The following is a 23,206-nucleotide window of genomic DNA, read 5'->3' as shown; positions in this document are numbered from 1 at the left end:
TGGAGTTGTGGTTTTGCTCTGGACATATGGAAACGAATCATAAAATTATTAACTCCAATATATCCTAGCAGTGTATACATGGGGTGCAATATTATGGGCGGTGATACATGATAAACCTATGGTATATGAACAGGAGGAGGTTGCAGATGCTATTGTGATGAGACATGGTTTGATGGAAAAATATTTGATCCCTCTGAATCCACAAATACAAACTGACAAACCTCAAATATGGCAATTTGGTATATTTGGAAGGCTCGATGTTTAAAGGTATTTCAAAATGTGACTGAAAGACCTGCCCAAATAATTTTGGGAATTTGGATAGAGATTGTGCATAATCTCAGAGGGTTGTTGAATAGTATAAAAGGTAATGCGCATCAAACTGAGCTTAAGCGTTTGGAGTTTCATGCCATTTGGGACATAGGTATATTTTTTTAGACGGTTTTTTATGAGGTGGAATGGTTTTACTCAACACCAAAGTATTTTTTTAAGCCGATGGTTAGAATTTAGGAAAACATAGGGGATCGGTGGTATATATTGTATGTTTAGGCTTATGGCATCTTCTAATACTAATGTAGTATCTTTTTTGGAAAAGAAAAAAAACAACAACGGTGTAGACGGGTCTTCTCCGCATCTAGTAATGTTAATGCAAGAGATATGGAGTGAAGTTGTAGCCACTCTAACGAGCCAATACAATGGCCTCAAGGGTGGCTCCGATGGAGTTGAAAGATAACGACTAGCCTTCATCCAACGATGGTCGTTGTCTCCCTTTCTTGAGTCAGTGGGCATCCAAGTAAGATGGAACTATCGCGGCCCCACGGGGATTTGTATATAATACTCTCATCTCTAAAATTTTATAACTAATGGAAGGATTTTTTTTTGGAAAAAAAAAGGAAAAAGAAAAAAAAACAATAATAATAATAAGCCATTCTTCTTCAGTAGATAAACTTCCTTCACTTTACCTACACATACAAGTTACTCGGGCCAGAGAAGAGATTAAAAAAAAGCCCCCGACGACGGCTGAGATGAAACCACGCCTTCAAATCCACCAGATCCGACGGTCGATACAAGGTACAGAAAAACCCTAATTCACCGAGAGAGCATCTCTTTATGGCGATGGCCTTCTTTCTCTTTTTGAAGAAGTAACAAAGGAAGCAGAAGAAGAAGACTCTCTCTCTCTCTCTCTGCCATTGCAGCGGATCTCTCTTCTCTTCTGTGAACTTTGTCCTCTTCTTCGTCGACCTCATCGTCATGTTGGTCTACCAGGATCTTCTCTCAGGTTGGTCCTCCTCTCTCTCTCTCTCTCTCATTTGATTGCTCTTCTCTCGTCTTTTTGCCCCTACGTGTGCTTCCATCATTACACTCTCTCTGGAGAGGCTCCTTCAATCGATCTGCTCCATACTAATTTTCTTCTGGATGATTGAAGTTCTGTTTAGTTACCCGCACTGAGATGGATCAAACTGTTCAGTTGGTGCATTGATCGGATTGAAACTTTTGACATAGAAGATCTCTCTTTTAGGTAGAAGTAATTGGATTTATTAGACTATAAGCTTATAGAAATTTTCAGTGTGTTGCAAAGAAACGAGTTCCTGTTTAGGAAGAGTTCGATCTTTTTACGTCTGCTGTGATCTGATACATACGTTTAACCTGGTTAAATTATGTCGGTATATAACTGTTTTTGTGAAAGACGTTAACTTTTACCGTGATCTAATCAAATGTTTGTCCTTGCTCAAGTTTTCTTTTGATCTGATACTTACGTTTATCATAATTAAACGACTGTCGAATCAGAAATATGTCTTATGGAACTTAAATTATACCTTATCTGATGCAATTTCTTGTTCCAGTTTAAAATTTTGTTTAGCTAAAACCTGGTTCAGGGAACCTCTGTTGTGATCTGTTACAAATGTTTGCCTTAGACGGATTGAGGTTACCTTTAGCTAGAATGTGATATCTAGCTTTAGTTACACACATTAAATCAAAAAATTCTTCATTTATCTGATCCAAATGTTCATCTTAGATGAACTGTGTAACCAGAGTTGGATGTATGAAACTGCATCTTTCTGTAGAGAAAATGGGTAAAAAGTTGACTTCATTTTTCTGGAGAGAAAATGGAAAATAAATCTAACAGACCTAGAAGTTACTAAAAGAAATATATGAGCATGGTTATTACATCTCTTAATGATCTTGAGAATCTCTTCATAAATATAATCAGATTTTCCCACTCCGACAGTAAAAAGAAATGTTTAGTATATCTTAGAATTAGATTCGTCAAATGTAAGAGTCTAGAAGCCATGACCTGACTCCAGAATTAGGTATGTGAGATCTGGATGTCTAGAAGCCCTGATCTGTTCGAAATATTGGCTTTAAATGATTGAGTTTCCGCTTAGCTTGATTTGGGTGTATCAAATTGTGAGCATCTGCATTAACCTGATGAAAAGGTTTTCTCTACTTAATTGTGCTTCTGTTATCACAATGCAAAACCTAACACTTTTTGGTGGAATCAATTTGTCTGCTCTATTACCTCTTTTCGTTTCTAGATTCACAATATTTGAGCTGCCTTTGTGTCTGTTTTATGCTGTTTGCAAGTAATGATGACAGTGTATTTTATTATTGTTCATAATTGAAAGGGTCTATTTTGTGTGTCATTTGATCTGTATCATGTACCATCGTTCATTTGATGAAATGTGTAGCCTGTGTTATCTGGATGGTTAAGCGAGCCTAATGTGTGTTTCTTACCGAATAAGTTGATATTTAATATCAAAATGTTTTAATTACTGTGCAGGTGATGAGCTTCTTTCTGACTCTTTCCCATACAAGGAAATTCTGAATGGTATTCTATGGGAAGTAGATGGGAAGGTAAATATACTTGTAAAAAATGTTATTTTTTCATATTTTTTAAAGCAAACAAGATTTTATACAATGTTTTTTTGCAGTGGGTTGTGAAAGGTGCACTTGATGTCGACATTGGCGCGAATCCATCTGCTGAAGGAGGAGAGGAAGATGAGGGTGTTAATGATGAAGCTGTAAAAGTTGTTGACATTGTTGATACTTTTAGACTGCAGGTTAGCCTTCCAATATCAATTTCTCTGGAGCTAATATCGGTACTAGTGTTACTTATTTGTTTTCAATAGTATCATATTATAGCAAGGATCTTTTGATTCTGTTTGACAGTCGAGCAGATTCTTTATTTTGATAGTATGCTTCTACATCAAGAGTCTTGATTGCATTTTGACACTAGTGTAATTCCACAATGCTACCTGAATTATCTCCCGAGTTGTTTTCACTCCAGAGCTAATTCCTCATTTGAATAGTATATGTTACTAGGATTAGTTCCTCATTTCAAATAGTATCGCTCTTCCTCAAGAATCTCTTGATTGCTGTTTAACACTAGGGTTTATTTCTCATTTCAGGAGCAGCCTTCTTTTGATAAGAAGACGTTTGTTGCTTACATCAAGAAATACATTAAAAACCTCACCCCACTGGTACCAGAGGAGAGACAAGAAGAATTTAAAAAGAATATCGAGCCTGCTGTGAAGTGGCTTATGGGCAAACTCAGCGACTTGCAATTGTAAGATATTTGAGATATTAACCTCCTAACTATATATTTAGTAGACTCGAAAAACTAAGTGCTTAGATGGCAAAAATTGCAAGGATTCTCAACTGCTAACTCAACTCACAAAATATATGCTAGATAGTAATTGAAATCGTTTTTTGTTTTAAGGCTCACTCATACACCAGATATGTTTGAGATGATGACAATTTCAAATCCTAACTTACACACAGGATATAATTCTAGATGACGACAATTGCAAGGAAATTAAGATGATGTTGAACACAAGCCACACATATATGTATGTATATGGTTATGTATCTTGGATGACTGATATTAACTCCTAACCTCATAATTATTGCACAGCTTTGTCGGAAAAAGCATTAAAGATATGTATATGCATCTTAGATGATTGATATGAAGTCCTAACCTGTGTTTATTGCACAGCTTTGTTGGGGAAAGCATGAAAGATGATGCATCCTTGGTGTTTGCTTACTACAAGGATGGGGCAACTGATCCAACATTCCTTTACTTCGGTGATTCCTTGAAGGAGGTCAAATGCTAGAAGCTCTTGGAGCTACGAGCCAAATTGTATTTGGAAAAGCCAATATAGCATTTTAATATGAAAAATGCTGGTTATATAGTCTTGAGCAGTCAATCATGTTTTTGTTTGGAAACGTAGGTGGATTTTGCATATTATTTTGTATCAGAGACTTTGGAAATGATTTCTAATTTATTTTAAAGTTGGAGTGCAGACCTATGAGTTTAGCTTCATTTATTTTCTATAGTTAAGTGTGATATTTTGAATTAAATTTTACTTGTGTTTGTATTAAATTTATCTATTTGGATTTACTTCAATAACTGTACGTATGTATCTACTGGAACAATTGTATCAGAATTCTTAATGCGAAGAGGTTGATCTCTAAAAGTTCTGATGGCAAATATCTATATGAACAAATGAAGGACAATAAATTGCTTTGTATGTATTTATAATATATCTCTAATTACAGTCTGGCACTATCTGATCGAGCCTCTGAATTTTTTGATGCAATGATTCTGATAATATGAATCCTCTACAGGTAATTTCCTATTATTGTCGGGATGCAATCTGATGGTGCTTTATGCATGGTCCTGTCTGTAAACAAGTGTGCACGCATTCATAATGTATATCTGTCAACCCAAGAGGGTTTTGCTATGTTGACTTTGTGCTGAGTAGATCTCTAGCAATAGAGTAAACTGGATTGTGCATTTCTGCAATGGGACTATAACAGATTTAAAAGTGTATATGTTTTCATCCATTTTGATTAAGGGGATTCACCGTCCATGAGATATTTATACTTGATTGGAAATCAAATACTGTGTCATAAATGGGTATGATCAATAGGACTGTTTGTGCAGAAACTAAGTACCGTACGACAAAGGAAACAATTTTAGTCTGTCCCTAAATTTATGATCTATATATCGCATTTCCATTAATGAGCTTGCTATGAATGATAGGATTTGTTCTTGGATGTTCACTCATGTGCCACTCAAAACTTTTAGTCAAACTTTTTATCCCTTAACACAATGATCATGTGTCAATTGAAAACATTCACAATATGGAGGATTTTTTAATAATGTTTTAGTATATCCACACATACACCTCTAAAAATTTGGTGAATCTCATCTTCTTATTTAAGATTTGACAACTTTCCATTTGAAATAGTGAGGAGAAGAATTAACATCAAACTTTATAGTTGAGGCTTTTAATAAGACACTATTGATAGGTTGGTATCTATAGTAAAGGCCACCACAAAATTTAATGTTATGAACTATGATGCTTGGTAAGTGCGAGTTGTGTTGTTTTTGTTGATGCGTAAGATTGTTTGTGAGGGTCTTATTTATTCTTAAACATATGAATTCATTTACATAGGATGCATGAATAATTTAAATAGCTAGATTGATAGTCATGATTAAAAAATGAAGATTAATAAAGCATAAGTTCCGAGTGTATATTTTATGAGTGAAATCAACCTGCTTAATGAATACAAAATACTTATTATGTTGGTTACTTCGAAAACTATTTTTATTTGCAACCAATGTTGTGTATTTCCCATTTTCTTTCCCTTACTCCTTTTTTATTGGAAAGATGCTCAATCGAACTTAAGTTGATTAATTTGTTTGAGCGCAACTTGAAATTAGCTCTTCATTTGAACCATCCCTAATTTCTTATTGCTCATAGGTATTAGGTTTTAGGTATTATCAATAAACATAAGTATTACATGATAAAAAGCTCATGAAATGCTACCACTAAAACGAACAACATGCTTAAACTATCATAATGGTAAGGTCGGCATGATTGCATGGAGCTCCTGGAAATTTCCCATAAAGTATAAGGAAAGTGTACTTTATAATGGCATCATTTTATTTGTTTGAACGAAATCTACTTTTGCAAATCTTATCTAAAGGGACAATGTGAAAAAAGAATGTGCTTGGCCTTCAAATATTATCAGTTGATTTTGTTACTATTCAAGACGAAAAAGTTGGCCCTGGCCCTATTGTACAAATGACACAATAATCAATTGGAATATTTATCTTTAGCGAAGGCGAAGTCAAATACGTAACAAGATATGGAACCTTCTATACGATAACAACAAATCTTCCATAACCGTGGACCATATGGAATATAGGCAGGAGATCAAATCATGGGCTATATTTTTCAACTTCAAAACATCAATGCGAGAATAAGAGAGAGAGAGAGAGAGAGAGATGGAATGTGGTTATGTAGAAAGAAATATGTATGGTGGTATAATGAAGAGGGCATGAAAGTCGAGCTTTTGAACCAAAGGCATTGCATTGGTAGTCTAACAACCTACCACTACCACTAGCTAGTTGGGAGAAACAAAAGGGATCAACTTGTCTCGAATAACAAAATCAATATAAGTAGAAAGGCATATTTAAAGCAACCCAAGATTGTTGACATTTGTATCATTGTAATTTGAGCACAAAACATTTGTGAGCTCAGAGGAACCATCTAATTCTAGAGGTCATCGGAACCTTACATTTCTAGAGGTGAAATTAACGAGATGCAATAATAATAAGGGAAAAGTACCAGGATACCCCTAGAGGTTCGTCTATTTACCAGAATGCCCCTGGAAGTTCGAAATTTACCAAACTACCCTAATTTCCAAAAAAATACACTTTATAAAGTAATTATACACTCAAATCTACAAGCTCTATTTACCAAATATGGAAGAAATGGACCCGAACTAGCCCTATTTACCAAATATTTGAGTGTATAATTACTTTATAAAGTGTAATTTTTTGGACATAGGGGTAGTTTGGTAAATTTGGAACTTTCAGGGGCATTCTGGTAAATAGACAAACTTCCAGGGGTATCCTGGTACTTTTCCCTAATAATAATCCCAGAAAGAGAGAGAGAGAGGCAGCCATAGGCTATGGCAAGCACACTTAACAACTAACTATTTTGTATATAAGCTCTACTCGTCTTAAAGAAGAAAATGACAGAGAGAGAGAGAGAGAGAGAGAGAGAGAGAGAGAGAGAGAGAAAGAGGAAATGGCGTTGAAAGTGAGAAGGTGACTTGTCTCCTTTGAGACAGTCAGTTGTCCGTCATCACCATCACCATCGTCATCAGTATACGCTCTCCATCAGAAGAAGAAGAAGAAGAAGAAGAAGAAGCAGAAGCAGAAGCAAAACACTAATTTTTGGGGCCATCTTCATACATATACTTAAAAAACATACATGGCCACATCCTGGCCACAATCTCCTACTGTCCAGAAATCACCCATCTCGTCTAAATCGCAGCTCTTCTGGCACACGCGGAATGGAGATGTGGCATCTGTTAAGCGCCTCCTGGATTCAGATCCTGAACTCATTTCCGCCCATGACTATGATGGCCGCACCGCCCTCCATGTGGCCGCCTCCTTCAACCGCCTCGATGTCGCCAGACTCCTCCTCAATGGCAATGCTCCGGTCAATGCACAGGACCGATGGGGGAACTCGGTTAGTTACTGTCTTTTGATCTTGATTCTGTTTTTATCTTTTTCAGCCCAGATCCGATGATCCGATGATCTTAGAGCTGTGGCTACTCATATCTAGGAAATATATGTGCCACTACAGAAGATAGGCTCTCTTCATATCTGAGAAGTCTGAGCCCAAAATGGGGTGGCTGACTAACTATTCCATTCTGCAACCTGGTAGCTGCCTTTCATATCCAATCAATTTCCCGCTGGGATTTTACATATTCATACCTACGAAGGCAGTGCCGCAACTGGATGGCCATCCATCATCATACCCAGTGACGCTGTGCCATAACATGCATCCATACTAGAATTCTGCGGGCAACTAACTATTCATATAATTGGAAGGCTGCACTGGAACATGCCGCAAAGGCTTTGACTACTGAACCCGTCTGGTTATCATAGCTAAGAGTTCTGTGACTGGCAACCTAGGGAACTGCAAACCTCTCCTGTTAAGGAGGCTAGCTATATATACCACGGAAGTGTGAGCTATTAGAAACATAAAACACTTCTTTTCTTGATATTTTCTCTGGTTATTTAGGGGAGTTATTATTCACACTAGCTTCTTTATTGCAGTAGGTTCTGTATCTGCTCAGGTCCTAGGATCCCATTTGGACAATTACGTGGTGATGGACAAGATTATGTAATGAGTTCTCGTATGAAATGGTATGGGACCTCAATATGCTTGGTCTGTCCGTGGAATACCAGATTCTTTGTGATTGCGACGCAACTCTGGCTGCTGCATTCTATGCGGGTTGACTTTCTCTCAACCCACATTTCAATTTCCACTAGGAGCTTCTTCAACCATGTGTCACATAGCTAGTTGCCTTATTTTCTGCTTTTTGCCTATCTAGGAAGATATTCTAGATCCTAGAAAAAAATAATAAGCATGATTGCAGCAAAGGGATGATACAACAAATGTATAAGCTCATGTACTTATAGTGAGTAAACGCAAACATGGTAGACTGTTGAAGTGATTCTACAACCTTAATTTGCTCAAGTAATTAGTGTTGTTATGTGTAGGCTTACTAATCCTAATAACTAAACATGACTAATTGATGAAATCCTCAACTACCTACTTTGTTGATAGTAGCCAAGAGATCTCTGTTTATGTCTGTTTATACCAACAGATTTGCCCAAATTTGATGCCTTTAAGTGATGTTTCTTGTGGCACCACATTACCATTGTTATGTGCACAACCTTAATATATTGTTTAAGGGTATATTAGGAATTGAGGCAACTCAGATAAGGTCAAGACACATGCCGAGTACATGTGGTGGCCCAAGGACCCAAAGTGCAAGTAGAAAATGAGTAGTAGCTACCCTCATTCTGGGGAGACAAATATCTCTGTCGGAATGTGGCGTGGATTGAAGAGAAGGCATTGTTCGTTGGTATGGGATGCTGATGGTGTTTAAAATTCGCCTCAAGGCCCTTGGGGATGGCTGGGAGGAAGTGCCCTTATTCTATTTCTTTCATTTATCAACTATATGTCTATTTGCATAATAATTAGTGTATCCTTAACAATCATGGATGTGTTTTCAGTGACCTTGCACTTTGATCCAGCTTTTTCATCAAGTGATGTTTATTTTGGATTGTCATTGATTTAATTCAGATTTTAGATTTCCCTACGAATGAATGTTATTTTTCGTAATCTTTCATAATGTTATTTTTCGTAATTTTAAATAGCCTGTATGAGGGCACTCCCAGCTTGATAGAAAACATGGATTCTGGTGCTGGATTCTCATTCATCTGGACACCGGTGCATCCACAACCTATAAAATGAGTGTCTCCCACCATAGCTTTATTTAACTTCATTCATTAGAGGATGCTTCTTCACAATAGGTCGTCTGGCTTCCATAATAGGAAATTGTAACTCGACATGGGTCTACATAGAAGGTAGACCTCCATTCAGGCTAGTAACTAGGTGAACACTCCACCAAAACCGGGATAATCACATTTAATCATAGATAAATTGAATGACTTGTGGATTCGTTAGAGTTCATACTGTAGACTAGTTCCATTAATGAAGCTCATTTAAGTGGATGAAATAAGATTGGAGTCACCCCAGAATTATAAATTCGTTTTAAGAAAGTGGAAAGATATATTTCTGCACTTGAAGGGAAACTAGTATCATTCCATTTCTGTTTACTGTCAATTCATAACTCTCTGCTAAAGACAATGGCAATCGTTGTGAATGTGCACATGCATGCTTACGGATATGCCATAGTTTTATTTCTCCATCCTATTCCTATTATATTGCTTTGTGTAGTATGGTTGTTGATGTAATCTCTCCTTTGGTCTCATATGTCATTTTGGTGCCTTAAGAGACATTAATATATTTTTCTTTCTTCCTAAACTGGTGTATTTGTATTTAGTATTGGTTCACTCCCTACATGTGCTGTGTTTATTGCAGCCGCTTGCGGATGCGGAGAGTGAAAGATACAATGAGATGGCAGCCCTATTAAGACAACATGGTGGTCACGTACTGGTAAGGCTAAAATTGTAACCATCAACATAGATTCTCAAGTATCCATATTCTGATTCAGAAAGTGAGTTCCTATCTACTGCTGTCTGAAGGGAAATCATGCCTCATCAAAGGCAGTACAGCCTCCCGTACCACGAAAATGTGATTGGGAAATTGACCCCAAAGAAATTGACATGGACAATGGCACCATTATTGGAAAGGTACATTCCTATGTTTCAGTACATCTTTTCGTTTTTCAATGTGCTTCAAAGGCTTCTGTATAGCTGCACAAAATGGCTTTTCATCCTATAATGAGAGGATGAAATGGACATGTCCATTTACTGTGATGCAAAATGGTGTTTTATGCATTTTTATTTTTTTCACGGGTTTTTTTATTGCGTAAGACTAATATCCCTGATCTCTGCTGCAACTTGAATTTATCACATACATATAATCTCTCTCTCTCTCTCTCACATACATTTTGAATCTTGGTCAGGCAACTTGCAACCTATACATTTGTCATATCACCTCATTCTGTTGTATTTTGTAAAGTATTTTGCAGTATTTCCAGGTAAATTGGAAAAGACACCAAAGAAGTAATTATAAATTAATTTAGATTGTTTAATTATGAATCTTATTATAACATTCTAAAAAATATATGTATATGTTCAAATTCTATTTTATTTTTTGGAGTTGGTTTTGTTGTCTCCTAAGGATACAAACACGTTACATTTCTGTGTTTTTTCTGTTTCGGAAACAGTGGGTAATTATGGGTTTTGGAATGCGTTTTATTCTGGTTGGGAGGGGTCAGTCTATGCTTATTCTGGTGTATATGGCTCAAAATTAGGTACTTCAAGACAGTTTTTGAGAAATTAGTATATAATGTATTTTGATCAGGGTTCCTTTGGAGAGATAAGGAAGACATTTTGGCGAGGCACTCCAATTGCTGTTAAGACCATTCTTCCCTCCCTTTCCGATGATAGATTAATTGTGTAGGTGCCATTTCTCTTTTAAATTAATGGGAATTTTACTTTGAATTGGAATTAATACCGCTTATGTTGTAATGAATTAACAAAGTGATATTTTTGGATGGGCTGGCTTTCTTTCATGTCTGCAAAAGCTCATTGGAAATTTTCTATTTGTAAGCATTTTCCATTAGCAGGAGGGACCAGGGAAATTATACTTTATTGGTTTTTCTTTTCACTCTCTAGGGATTCTCTCTGATTTAGTAAAATCTAAACTCTTGCTTTGATCTTATGAATCATATGACACTATCAGGTTAATAGACATATAAACGTGATAAAATAAATTTCATCAAAGTAATGGCAAGCTGTTGTACTGCATTTCTTTTATCTGATATTTAAAATGGACATGGAAGATTCTATCTTGTCCATTTCGGAGCAGGCCATTGGTCTTCATGCTTCTATCTGGTTTTTATTGGTGATCACGTTTATTTGAATGTATGCATGCGCTTAGCTGATTTTTAGACTCTATTGTTTTCATTTTGCGAGAAGTTTTTTTGTGAGAACATTATTTTTCTGCTTTTGGGCGAAGTGGCACTTGAACCTCCAACTTTTGATTAATAGTCCAATTGATGGCAGATTGTTATTTTTGCTTTTGGTAGCTTTTGCCATGAGCCAATGATAGGAGTAGCTATAACATGGCTATGGATGGTTTCTTGTCCACAGTGTATGAAGAAGTTGATGATCTTAGAGTTCTTAAGCTAAGCAGTGAATTAAAGTCCCACTCATAGCTTCATGTGTGATACATGCATATGTTTATTTACGCTTTTTTGTGGTGGTTGATTTACGATATTTATACTCACGAGTTTATGTTTTTAATTGTTTTTTCAATGGTATTTCAGTACTGAAAAGTAATGATCTTGATATCGCATATCTCAGTAGTAACGATCTGCAAATGAGTTACATGATCAGTGGATTTATCCAATCTGTATCGCTCAATAGCAAGTTGCATTATAAACGAAGTTTGTGATGACTCCTAGTATCCAATCCATGTATCATAGATGATCGAGTCAGTCCTGTTGAAAATCACATATAAATTATTGCATGATATTATTTAATAATATATGAATTTGGTATTAACCTTTTGTTCTTTCAGAGAGGATTTCCAGCATGAGGTGGAATTATTGGTTAAGCTAAGGCATCCAAACATAGTCCAATTTCTTGGCGCTGTAACTGTCAAGAAGCCCCTTATGTTGATCACAGAGTATTTGCAACTGGTGAGTAAGAATAGGACCAAATGTTTACTGAAAAACTTCTTCGACAGATTTTTGGGCTGTTTCATGTATAGCCCTTGTGGTAGGGGGATTTGCATGCCTATATGAGAGGGAAAGGGAACCTTCCAGCAGATGTAGTCGTCGACTTTGCACTGGATATTGCAAGGTTAGTGTGTAAAACTAAGTTTTTTTCCTTGCGTGATAGAGTTTGAAACCAGTTTCATATTTATCTACTCTATCAAAAACCGTTTGAAACCAGTTTCATATTTTATTTCTTGCAGAGGAATGACATATCTTCACAATGGACCAAATGTAATCATTCATCGGGACTTGAAACCTCGGTGATTCCTTATTCTGCAGTTCATGATATATATGTTCCAATACTTTGAAAGGATCTTTCATAGGTTTTCATCTGGCCAAAAAAAATGCAGAAATGTGTTACTTGTGGATGAGCATCATCTCAAGGTTGGCGATTTTGGATTAAGCAAGCTTATACATTCAAAAAGTGTGCATGACGTATACAAATTAACTGGCGAAACTGGCAGTTGTAAGTTATGTGACACATACTATGCTATATTGAACTACTTTGATGTACTTACAAGTATTTCGTTGTTTAGATCGGTACATGGCTCCAGAGGTCTTTAGCCATAAAGCCTATGACATGAAAGTCGACGTTTTCTCATTTGCAATGATATTGTATGAGGTAAGGGAATCCTTCCACAATGTACTTTACAGAGTAGTTGCTATCTGTAAATTAGCTCTGCTTGTAGTATTTGCGAAGTCTGTAAAAAACAAAGGGCAATCCTTTTTTCTAGCTCTTTCTTAGGGATTGGTGTGCACATTATGGATGATTGAGCTGTATCCTGCAAGAAGAATGAATAAGAGAAAAGGCATATATTCACTTCGTCCATAAGAACAAAAGTCACTTCACTGAAACACATGCTAAAGCCCCAATATGATGGCATTGGTAGATTTTATGTTGCAACAATGTAATGGAGTAGTGAACTAGTATAGCTTACTGTATGATCTCACAGTCATGTGGATAAAATATAATGCGATGGGTTGAATGTTATATTCTTTTTAATATTTTGACTTTGAGATCATGAATTACTCGTTTTCTCCTTATTCATATGTGATATGTATCTTGTCTTGCAATACCATGTGCTTAGATGCTAGAGGGAGTGCCACCTTTTAGCAACACGGACCCTTATGAGGCAGCCAAGGCAGTTGCCAAGGGACGACGCCCTGAATTGACCAAGCCTTGTTCTAACAAGATGAAGGAGTAAGGCTCTGTTTTATACATCGTTTAGCCATGTTCTTGTTGGAAATTCCAGTTCTTGATATCTCAATGGTCATTGTTTTTCGAAAAGCTTAATACATAAATGCTGGGATCAAGAAAGAGGTAGGAGGCCACCATTCAAGGAAATATTGGGGATGTTGGAGGAAATAAAGGAGGAACTTCCTCAAAATGAACCCCATACTTTACCATTTCTCCACCACAGTCACCACTCTCCAAAGGTGAATAGTGATCATAAAATCATAGGCAATGTTGTAAAATAATTCTAAATCAATCAAATTCTAAGTATTGCTGGCATATTTTTATTGACCTTATATAGGCTTGAAAATACCAAACGAGATGATCGATGTCACATCTTCAATAGTGGACCTTCAAGATGTACCAGAATTTGTTTTCGAATGATACATTTTATTATATAAATTTTTTAAGTGGAAATTGATCAGCCATTTGGCAAAACTCGAAGGGAACATCATATCACATTCAGTTTTTATTACAATAAAGACCAACGCTGAAATTATGATTGACATACATTGGATTAAACAATTAATTATATTCTTGTTTTTTCTTTTATATATTTTGCATATTATTGTCATTAAAAATCTTCTTTACCATATGTACTACTTGAGTGTCTTTCATAACAGAGCATGAACTAAAAGGCTTTGTTATTAGGATTTGTTTCACTTTTTGATCCATTGCATGTGTCCTTTACTCTGACTTCTATCAAAGCATGGTCAATTTCTGTTATGAACGCCTGTTATTTTCTTCTTTTGTCATAAGTATGCTCAAGTACTTAACCATTACATTCCAAAAGTAGTTTTGGTGTGGATATAAGATAAAGATAAATGGAGCCTTTCACAAGCCTGGCTTCTTTCGGCTGCTTTTTCCACAGTTCTTGACTTTGAAGGTACACTCCAAGAATGGGAAAGGACAGACAATCCCCTTCCCTCTGCTTACGTCTCATATTTTGGATGCAGGAATCAGGTCTAGAACAGAAATTCAACTATGCTGTTAACATTTGGAGCATTCTCAACAATAGCATGAAACTAAAGAATCATAAATAACCTCTTCAGTTGTTTATCTTCAAATACTAATCCTGGAAATTTTGAAATCAAGGTGAGAAAGGAGACCATCCAAATTTGAAATATCCCTTTGAGAACTACAAACTGCTTGCATACTCCATCTAATATGTTAATAGAACACAGCTACCAAACTGAAGTAATGAATATCACCATTTCATCATAGTCTTGGCATGTTGAGTAAGTGATACAGAAATTTAATGAATTGTGGATTGTCACAGAAGGATCCAAAGTATACATCTGAAAATAAGCTTTTTGTCAATAAAGCAATCAAGATTTGTCATTGTTATCACAAAGGAGTTGAAATATCTGAAAGACAAAGGTTGCAATAATAATCTTCATTCCTCGAATATTTTCCAAATGTCCTCCCCTGTAAAGCTAGAAGGCTCCGTTACCTGTATAAGACCAGAGTCTAAACAACTCCCCAGGTCACTTGACTGGTTTTTGTGGAGAAATATAAAATATTACAATCGTTTGGCAATTCATGTTTAGAAAAACTTCAGAGTGTTGGGATAAATTATCCAGACATTATGAGTCAGGAGAAAGGGGAATTGTTTTTAACATTTGCATCAGAACTTGCCATCATCATCCATGGGACAGCCAGCAGCAAATTCCAGAGCACAATGCCCTCCAAAACACTCTATGAAGTTATAAAACCCCTAGAAGCCCAGGTCTGCAGTTCTCCTTGGGCTTGTTGATAAGGTCCTATCTAACTCCCAAGAGCTCTTATGGAGCTCACAGAAAATGGCTGTTGAAGTAATTAGTGTGTACTTGGACTTGAATACTCTCATCCTGAGATGATGAAACATTTAGTGCTGCTGTGGTAGGTCTGTTCCCTCCACCATGCTTGACCATGATAGCCGTTGTCAAGGTGGCAGAGTATCTAGAATATACCTTTGAGCTTACATGGAACATTCCGCTGTGATAGGTTGAGCTGTGATAATGTTCTTGCTGCATCCAAAAAATGGAAGTACAAATATGAGCTATTTAAGATTGATGTAAAATCTCATGACGAAAAAGGAGTAACACTATTGTATTCCTGTCTTGTGACCAGGCTTCTAAAATCTCATGATGAAAAAGGAGTAATACTATTGTATTCCTGTCTTGTGACCAGGCTTCTGTTTCTCAGAATATTTACAAAATAGCAGCATTTGTAACTAAATCAAGATTCTCCGTAGAGACTAAATAATATCTCTCATCTTCATCTAATATTTGTACTGAATTGATGTTGGAACACTGTCAGAAACAAATACATGGTTTAGAAGTATCAAAATTTACAGAATGCTTGACTTTATTAAAGAAGTCAAGTAATTGATCCTCCTGCTCCTAGCTGATGAACCATGTTCATGTATAGTAAAACTACATAACACTAACCTTTTTTTACATCTTCTAACTGCTTTGTCTGATACAAAGAATTGGTCATAGATTGACTTCCAGTGATCACCACATCTATGTCAGAAGCTTTAGTAGTCCTCATTCTATAGCTTTGCTCCTCCATAGAGGGAGAAGAATTTACAGCTTGTTCTTCTAATGGTGCATTTACAGATACATTTTTCAGATGGAAATGTACCGTCAGCAAAAGTTTCCCTACTTTGCACACGAGCAGCAAAATATTCAAGCTCCAAGAAGATTTCTCAAAATGGAAGTGCTGAATTCCAACAGTGCCAATTTCTTGTTTTCCAACAGAAGTCAAGCTTCGTAACAAAGATTTGAATGAAGGATGCAATACGGGGTCTGATGGAGCCAGATACATGATCTGCACTGAATGGTGATCCCAGCTTGTTTTAGGTGATGGGACAAATATCAGTACTTGAGTAAGTACCAAAAGCAGACTGGGATTTCAGCATATCAACAAAAGTGTCATGACCTGAACCAATCCATGCACCCTGTAGAGTCAGGCCAGATGTGCAAACTGGCATTAGTCTTCGTGAAGGCAGTGCTTGCTCGTACTTGCCCATTTGCTAAGTCAGACGCCAGTGGATTTTCACTATATTGTTCCATAAGTAAAGAGAAACTATGTTAAGCAGTATTAGTTCATAAATAACAACAATTCATGCTAAACAATGATGTTCCAGAAGTAGAGGGAAACTATGCTGAGCAGTAAAAACTAGGTTAATCTGTGCTGTTACATTAGTGAGCATAAACTATGTTAACAGGGGTATGAGAAAATATATAAAATTAAGTGTCCATAGGACATACATAAGTCACAAATTATTAGTAGTACATGAACTATTTGCTTGGAACAGTAGAGAATAAGTCATTTTTCCATCTACAGCTGAACGTGAACCCTTGCTGGCATCCTATATGACTATACACAGTTGAACCCTTGCTGTCCTCTATACATAGAATTTCTTGTATCATCGATGCATGTTGTATCATTGCCTTGAGACTTCCCTCTCTGTCGACTTTAAATGTCCTTCTGGCCAACCTTACCCTCATTAGGACATTTAAAACCCCATAATAACAGAGGTTTACTAATTTATAAAGTGGGAGGAATAACAGAGATGCACCTCATTCGTGTCTCACAAATTAGTATGACCAGAAGATATTAAGAAGTCATGGAAAAACTCTTCCCATTCAAATACATGCAACTTCAATGTGTCCATGCTTCCAGATCAGGGATGACAAAAAACTTTATCAGGCCGTCAATTAATCATCTAATAAAAATCTTGCGCTCTATAAATAAAATATGAGCGGGTGCTATGAATCTAAAATCCATTAAAATGCAGTTCCATGTAGATAGTCATGTAGAAATTTACCAATTCATATAAGACCAAATAGTATGGAATGTGAATTTCTAATAAGCTATGTCCCAGATATGTCATGAGACAGAATAGTGCACGCTTTGAAGATCAAAAGCAATATATTTAGTGAGAGTAACCTTGATTGTGATCATAATTTACTAAGTGGCTCTACAACATTGAATTCAGATTCTATTACTACAAACACATGAATTTTCTAAACAGCCTTCAAAAATCTGGTTTGAAATAATGAACGCTCATAATTATTTGATACTTACAACGTTAACAAAAAATGATCGCATTACCCTTATGGTAGCAATATTCTCTGGTCATGGCAAATGGTCCTCTTTAATGTTAACTCCAATCCACATTAAATTCAAGTAAACTCATTTGAAGATACCAAAACATTATAAAATCATGTTTCATAGCAACTGAAACTCGGAGGCTGCCAACAATAAATATTGGAGTACCCTATTCATGTCATCGTGGCATATTAACCTTGATTCCATCAAAATGTGAGTTTAGCTACAATCCTTCGCAACAAAACAAACAAAAAAGAAGAAGAAGATACTTACTATCATGGCCCAAGGTCCTTGGGAATCCTAAACATAACTTGAGCCCCAACTCGCTGCAAAAGTTTTGGAATGTCAAAGGCACCAATAAGTCGAAATCCCTATATTTGATGGTGAAAACACCACATGCAATGGAACTAAAAAAAAAGATGGCCCCGTAGAATTGATGGAAGCAACTTACAAAAGAATTGAAATGCTACTTGATGGCCCTAGATTTTGGGCTTGATGTATACATTTGATGATTTGAAATTCGAAATGCAAAGTGCGGCTAAGTTCCAACACTTTCAAGCAGCAAAAAGGAATTGATCTCAACAAAATCTTCTCCTCAATAAAAAAGGTGATCATATATGCTACCGGTGTTTGCAATTGTGACCACGAAGGAAGTGGAAACAATATAATACATAACTCAAACATCCACCAACAAATGGTGACAAAAGTTTACCTTGTCAATGCGGAGTCCTACCTAGACACTATTTTAAAGTGCATATATCACATTTCGATCCTCCTCATCTTGTACGTGGATGTTAAGTTGCTCAGTAGATCCAACTACTTTCAACATACATTTCTCCTCGATAGCCATTATGCATGCAATAGACCTTTGTCCTCAACAAGATACACCTTGTTTTCCAACTGTATGTCCCATAGACATTCGCTAGTAGCATGTCACATCATGTATTGATTTCTTCCACTGTTGTTGACGGTGGTGTTGCATGGAGATTGACAATCCTTAGTGATTTGAGCTCATTTTCCCTTGTATTATTGCAGTTTGTAGCCAAGCCAAAACCTAAGTCTATAGGAAGTAAAGTTCAGAAATTTGCAAAGCCTTTTCTTGCTCAAATTATTTCTCTTTCCAGATCATGCCACAAACACAAAGACGATGTGTTTTGGGGGCATCGGAAGAAATAAGGGAAACTTAAGGGCATTTTAGGATTTAAAGAAGAAACATCAAAATAAGCTTCTTTCTGTGTTTTATGGAGGAGGGGTTTCGCAAATTTCCCACATCTAGACTGCAGCATCCATGGCGGAAGGAGAAGATGAACAGCATTCGCGAGGGCGAGGGTGTAAGATCGCCCTGTTTGAAGCTTCTTCTGTTTCTGGTCAGAAGAGGAAGCATGAAGAAGTGAAGGGGAAGGAAAAAGAGAAAGACAGAAGAAACAATAACTATAAGAGGAAGAGGAAGATGAAGGATAAAGAGGAACCAAACAAGATAGAGAACAAAAAATCTTACTCTGATGATATTAAATTACCCGTTTCTGGTTCTTCTAAACGTCAACACGTTCCTCTGCATGTTGGCATCGATCGAATAAACTCTAACTGGAAGCAAATCCAATCTGTAGGTGCGCCCCTATTTGTTCTTTAAATCTAGGTATTATCTTATTTGTTCCTTTTCAAACACATCAGTAGTATTTATTATCATAGCACATGTTGAAATTGAGAGCTTTCCTTTTGTGATTAAATCTAGTATTATCTTGTTTGGTTCGTTTTCTAGACATTTGCATGAGTTGTTCGCATCAGTAGTATTTATTATCATAGCACATTATGAAAGAGAGAGCCTTCCTTTGTGTTTAAATCTAGGTATTATCTTGTTTGTTTCGTTTTCTAGCTGTTGCCATGAGTTGTTCGTCGCATCAGTAGTATTTATTATCATACTTTGTGTTTAGGCTTCGTCTTGCTAACTGTCTTGTTTTTGACATTCTGCTTTTGATCACGCAGACACTTAAAAGAAGTCAATATACATTTGGCAAATGCCAGACGGAAAAGGATGATAAACAGTTCAAGACATCAGGTATTTTCTCATTTTCATTAACATACTTTTTTGATATTCATTTTATCACTAATACAAATGATTCAGCTACAGCTGCAGCCAAAAATCAGGATGTTGTGCAACAGGCACAGATGGGAAGTCTTGCTCCAAAAAGTACTGATTGTAGGCAAGACATATCACATTTTTGAAATTTGTGAATATTTGTGCTGGTATCTGATTCATAGCGTGATTGACTCCTGGGACTGATTTAAAGTTTATACTTGTTACTACAGCTTGACAAAAGTTTTGGCCATGGATTGTGAAATGGTTGGTGCTGGTTTAGATGGGAAAAGAAGTATCCTTGCTAGGGTTAGCCTGGTAAATCTCTTATCCATGTATATATTCAAGAGGAGCTTAAGGATGTTTTATTTGTATTATAGAAAAAACTTGATCTTCTCTTTTCCCACAGGTGAATATGTGGGGTAACATTGTTTATGACAAACATGTACGGCCCATGGAAAAGGTTACAGATTTTCGTACAAAAGTCAGTGGGGTTAGACCAAGCAATTTGAGAAAAGGTAGGCCATAATTTGAGAGGATGTATATTATAGTTATATTCTAAAGTATGGATGAATACTTAGGACTAAAATTCCCTCATGTTTTTTCGTCATTTTCACAAATGCCCGTGAATATTCATTATTTCTCGAACTGCCCGTGTTCAACCACAGAAGAGAGAAAAGGGGAAATGACGTAATAATAAAATTGCTCAAAATAAACTATACTCAGAGGGCATATAATTGTTCAGAGGGCATTGGGAAATAAAGTAAAACTTAGGGGGTACTCCAGAGTCTCTATATAATATATATAATCTAAAGTGCAGTAAATGTAACTTGGGAGCTTGACCCACGGGCATTTGGGAAATAAAGTAGAACTTAGGGGTATTCCAGAGTCTTTTTATAAAATATATATAATCTACAGTGAGTAAATGTAACTGCTTTTGGGAGCTTGACCCAATGGCATTTGGGAAATAAAGTAGAACTCAGGCATTCCAGACTCTTTGTATATATATGTATAATCTAAAGTGTAAATTTTGGTGAACTATTAAGTATGGAGCAATATTCATAACCTAATCTTGCTTAGCACGTTGTGCTTTAATAGCTGAGGAGTTTGCAGTGGTTCAGAAAGAGGTTGCAGACCTCATTGCTGGCCGAATCCTGGTAGGACATGCAGTAAAAAATGATCTCAAGGTACTTACAATATAAGACAAGTATTATACAGTTTAATAGAAAACTTGCTGCTTAAACTAGGGAATTGCTTTCGGAGCAGGGTTCTCGCTAATATTAGTTTCAGGACAGCATTTGCTGTCCATGATGTGATTAGTACAAGTAAATTATTTAATCACAATAGAACTATTGGTGTTTCAAAACTAGTCTCTAAGCTAATATTATTTCAAGGATTTTAGATCACCTGTCTATTTGTTCGTCATTATCACATGATGTTTATGTATAAATTAGTGTACTTAGTGTTAATCCTCATTGCAGCCTGAGGTTCAAATTTAGATTAGTTGGATTGACCTGAATAATGTGGCCTTCACTGAATAATATCATCAATGCATCTAGAAAGAAGCAATGCATTTGTTTCACTTTTCAAGATTGGCAACCCAGGCCTGTGTCATTCTTTTGTGCAAGGGTTTCTATCTTAGTATCTCTAGTGTCAGCCATTCTTTCTTCTTTATTTGTCAAGGTATGGGCTTGAGATGCAGTGCCCTTATTTGTCCATTATACCTTCCAAATTTTAAGACTTAAATGTGGTTAGGTTTAAACTTTTTATTTAAATGACTCGGTTTGGTTTCAACTTTTCCCTAAAACGGTTTTGATTTAAATAGTTTGGTTTACCTTTTCATAAATGGTTTGGTTTAATGGCTTGAAAGTTCTTAAACGGTTTGTTTTGGTTTTTGTTTGATATAAATGGTTTGATTCAGTTCGGTTTGGTTTCAGGGCAAAGAAACCAAACCGAACCGGGCCGATTGCTAGGCTCGAATGCAATGTCTTAATAAGAGTATCACTCTTTGTGATTTCTGTAGTTCCATGTATTTGAGCAAACCCAACATAGAATGAATTTGTGTTGCTCCAACTTCCAAGTCATTTAAATGCTGAGCACAATACCACAGTAAGAGCATCTAGTTTTTTGTTTTACAAGATTATGTACCTGAGTCACCCCAAAAAGAACATTCGAGATACTGCAGCATATCCACCTCTGCGTAGCAACAATGGGCGTCCCAAAGCTCTTCGTCATATAGCTGCAGAAATACTGGGTGTGACCATACAAGATGGCGAGCATTGCTCTGTCAGTACTATCACTAAATTATATTGTTTTTTTGTACTGGAAATTTTATTGAGGCGCTGCTAATCGAGTCTTATATTCCTTTTGGCAGGTGCAAGATGCCCGTGCAGCCATGTATATTTACCACCATGAAAAGCGTGATTGGGAGTGTGCTTTCTCAAAGAGGTATTATTAGCTGTGCATACAAACGTTGAGTAACTAGGTTTGGCTTTGCAATCGGGATAATTTAGTGTGTAAACTTGAAACATATCAAGATTTGAATCCATGTTTTTATGTAGTGTAGTAAAACTTTTTGAGCTCCCATTGTTGGATAGCCATTAAATCTTTCTTCACTTCTTCATTGCAGGAGGAAAAGTGAAGACAAGAGCTGAAATCAGAACACAGTTTATCGTTGTGACAGATTGTTTTGGCTGAAATGGTCTGGGATGGAATTTCAAAGATTTGAAGAAATATGTAACTACACAAATTTCCAAGTTCTACAGAAGGCTTCCAAGCTCAGTAAAGGGGGTTTCCACTCTACTTGTTAAATTTGTCACTCATAAAACGTGGATCGAAAGATATTGTGTTGGGTTGTCTAAGTTTCACAAGAACTTGCTGGTGACAGCCTTTTTGGTACTTGAATTTTGTTATTTTTACTATTGATCTCTTTTCTTCCATTTATATTCGAAATCCGCCATATTACCCTTGGTGAAGCATCCCTCCAGTACTAGAATTTAGTCATGTTGATCAATGTGTTAATTGTTATTAATATTGCCATTTATGAGCACTGCTTCAGTCTGCCATAGAAAATCATCAAATAATTGGATAGCTCTGCTATGTAAATGTTTAATTTAGCAAAGATCCACTTCACTCTGCTTTAGAAAAATCTCTTCAAAGCGGAAGCAAGGATTTCTGTATCCTTCAAATAATGGGATCTCTATTCTTTGTAAATGTTTAATCTTCATACAGTTACAGCAACATTTCGCTCACTCTGTTAGAAAATCCCTGTAAGACTGAAGCAAGGATATCTGTATACTTCAAATAATTGGATCTCTCTTCTCTGTAAATGTTTTAATCTTCACAGTAGTAACAAAATATCCATTAATTTAAAATAAGAAATTCTACGCAAATTTTGGTGTGCTACTAATCATTGTCTTACTTTTTTGAATTGGAAGAACAGCAAAATA

The 23,206-nt window shown here is 36.3% G+C and overlaps 3 protein-coding genes across 6 annotated transcripts; all 3 read left to right on the top strand.

Annotated features, from left to right (window-relative positions):
- The first annotated feature begins 1,105 nt into the window (after window positions 1-1,105).
- On the top strand, window positions 1,106-4,301 carry LOC147868284 (translationally-controlled tumor protein homolog). 2 transcript variants are annotated; one of them, XM_087317475.1, is made up of 5 exons: window positions 1,106-1,276; window positions 2,780-2,853; window positions 2,931-3,059; window positions 3,408-3,565; window positions 3,914-4,041. In XM_087317475.1, exons 1-5 carry the CDS (start codon window positions 1,249-1,251, stop codon window positions 3,957-3,959), a joined length of 435 nt encoding a protein of 144 aa, XP_087173601.1. In that variant the 5' UTR covers window positions 1,106-1,248; the 3' UTR covers window positions 3,960-4,041. The 2 variants fall into 2 exon arrangements, with proteins under 2 accessions (XP_087173601.1, XP_087173595.1); XM_087317469.1 differs by having other exon boundaries at window positions 1,110-1,276; window positions 3,995-4,301.
- A 2,773-nt stretch (window positions 4,302-7,074) lies between these two features.
- LOC147868283 (serine/threonine-protein kinase VIK-like) lies at window positions 7,075-14,132 on the top strand. The gene is made up of 12 exons (XM_087317459.1): window positions 7,075-7,550; window positions 9,981-10,055; window positions 10,145-10,252; window positions 10,929-11,023; window positions 12,150-12,270; window positions 12,354-12,433; window positions 12,549-12,608; window positions 12,699-12,814; window positions 12,885-12,970; window positions 13,437-13,549; window positions 13,638-13,785; window positions 13,884-14,132. The coding sequence occupies exons 1-12, from the start codon at window positions 7,290-7,292 to the stop codon at window positions 13,887-13,889; spliced, it is 1,269 nt and encodes a 422-aa protein (XP_087173585.1). The 5' UTR covers window positions 7,075-7,289; the 3' UTR covers window positions 13,890-14,132.
- Window positions 14,133-18,922: 4,790 nt separating this feature from the next.
- Window positions 18,923-22,543, top strand: LOC147868282 (Polynucleotidyl transferase, ribonuclease H-like superfamily protein). 3 transcript variants are annotated; one of them, XM_087317442.1, is made up of 9 exons: window positions 18,925-19,286; window positions 19,667-19,739; window positions 19,818-19,884; window positions 19,991-20,075; window positions 20,167-20,275; window positions 20,856-20,944; window positions 21,897-22,043; window positions 22,132-22,205; window positions 22,387-22,543. In XM_087317442.1, exons 1-9 carry the CDS (start codon window positions 18,972-18,974, stop codon window positions 22,409-22,411), a joined length of 984 nt encoding a protein of 327 aa, XP_087173568.1. In that variant the 5' UTR covers window positions 18,925-18,971; the 3' UTR covers window positions 22,412-22,543. The 3 variants fall into 3 exon arrangements, 2 of the variants coding, with proteins under 2 accessions (XP_087173568.1, XP_087173559.1); XM_087317433.1 differs by having other exon boundaries at window positions 19,812-19,884; XR_015529539.1 differs by lacking the exon at window positions 22,387-22,543 and having other exon boundaries at window positions 18,923-19,286; window positions 19,812-19,884; window positions 21,881-22,043.
- Window positions 22,544-23,206: the final 663 nt, after the last annotated feature.

Source organism: Azolla caroliniana, unplaced genomic scaffold (genome assembly GCF_043228905.1).
Source record: "Azolla caroliniana isolate FFs.n. ecotype wild unplaced genomic scaffold, voAzoCaro1.0.p SCAF_1, whole genome shotgun sequence".
NCBI classification, from domain to species: domain Eukaryota; kingdom Viridiplantae; phylum Streptophyta; class Polypodiopsida; order Salviniales; family Salviniaceae; genus Azolla; species Azolla caroliniana.
The sequence above is the reverse complement of the archived record's forward strand: the minus strand, read 5'-3'. Positions and strand labels throughout refer to the sequence as shown.

Excerpts from the sequence above, each read along its gene's own strand:
- LOC147868284 (XM_087317469.1), top strand. The coding sequence starts at position 1,249 with ATGTTGGTCTACCAGGATCTTCTCTCAG. Across the intron at positions 1,277-2,779 it reads CTACCAGGATCTTCTCTCAG|GTGATGAGCTTCTTTCTGAC; the intron begins GTTGGTCCTCCT and ends ATTACTGTGCAG. Across the intron at positions 3,566-3,994 it reads AAACTCAGCGACTTGCAATT|CTTTGTTGGGGAAAGCATGA; the intron begins GTAAGATATTTG and ends TTTATTGCACAG.
- LOC147868283 (XM_087317459.1), top strand. The coding sequence starts at position 7,290 with ATGGCCACATCCTGGCCACAATCTCCTACTGTCCAGAAATCACCCATC. Across the intron at positions 10,253-10,928 it reads ATGGCACCATTATTGGAAAG|GGTTCCTTTGGAGAGATAAG; the intron begins GTACATTCCTAT and ends TATTTTGATCAG. Across the intron at positions 12,971-13,436 it reads TTGCAATGATATTGTATGAG|ATGCTAGAGGGAGTGCCACC; the intron begins GTAAGGGAATCC and ends CCATGTGCTTAG.
- LOC147868282 (XM_087317433.1), top strand. The coding sequence starts at position 18,972 with ATGGCGGAAGGAGAAGATGAACAGCATTCGCGAGGGCGAGGGTGTAAG. Across the intron at positions 20,076-20,166 it reads TCCTTGCTAGGGTTAGCCTG|GTGAATATGTGGGGTAACAT; the intron begins GTAAATCTCTTA and ends CTTTTCCCACAG. Across the intron at positions 22,044-22,131 it reads AAGATGGCGAGCATTGCTCT|GTGCAAGATGCCCGTGCAGC; the intron begins GTCAGTACTATC and ends TCCTTTTGGCAG.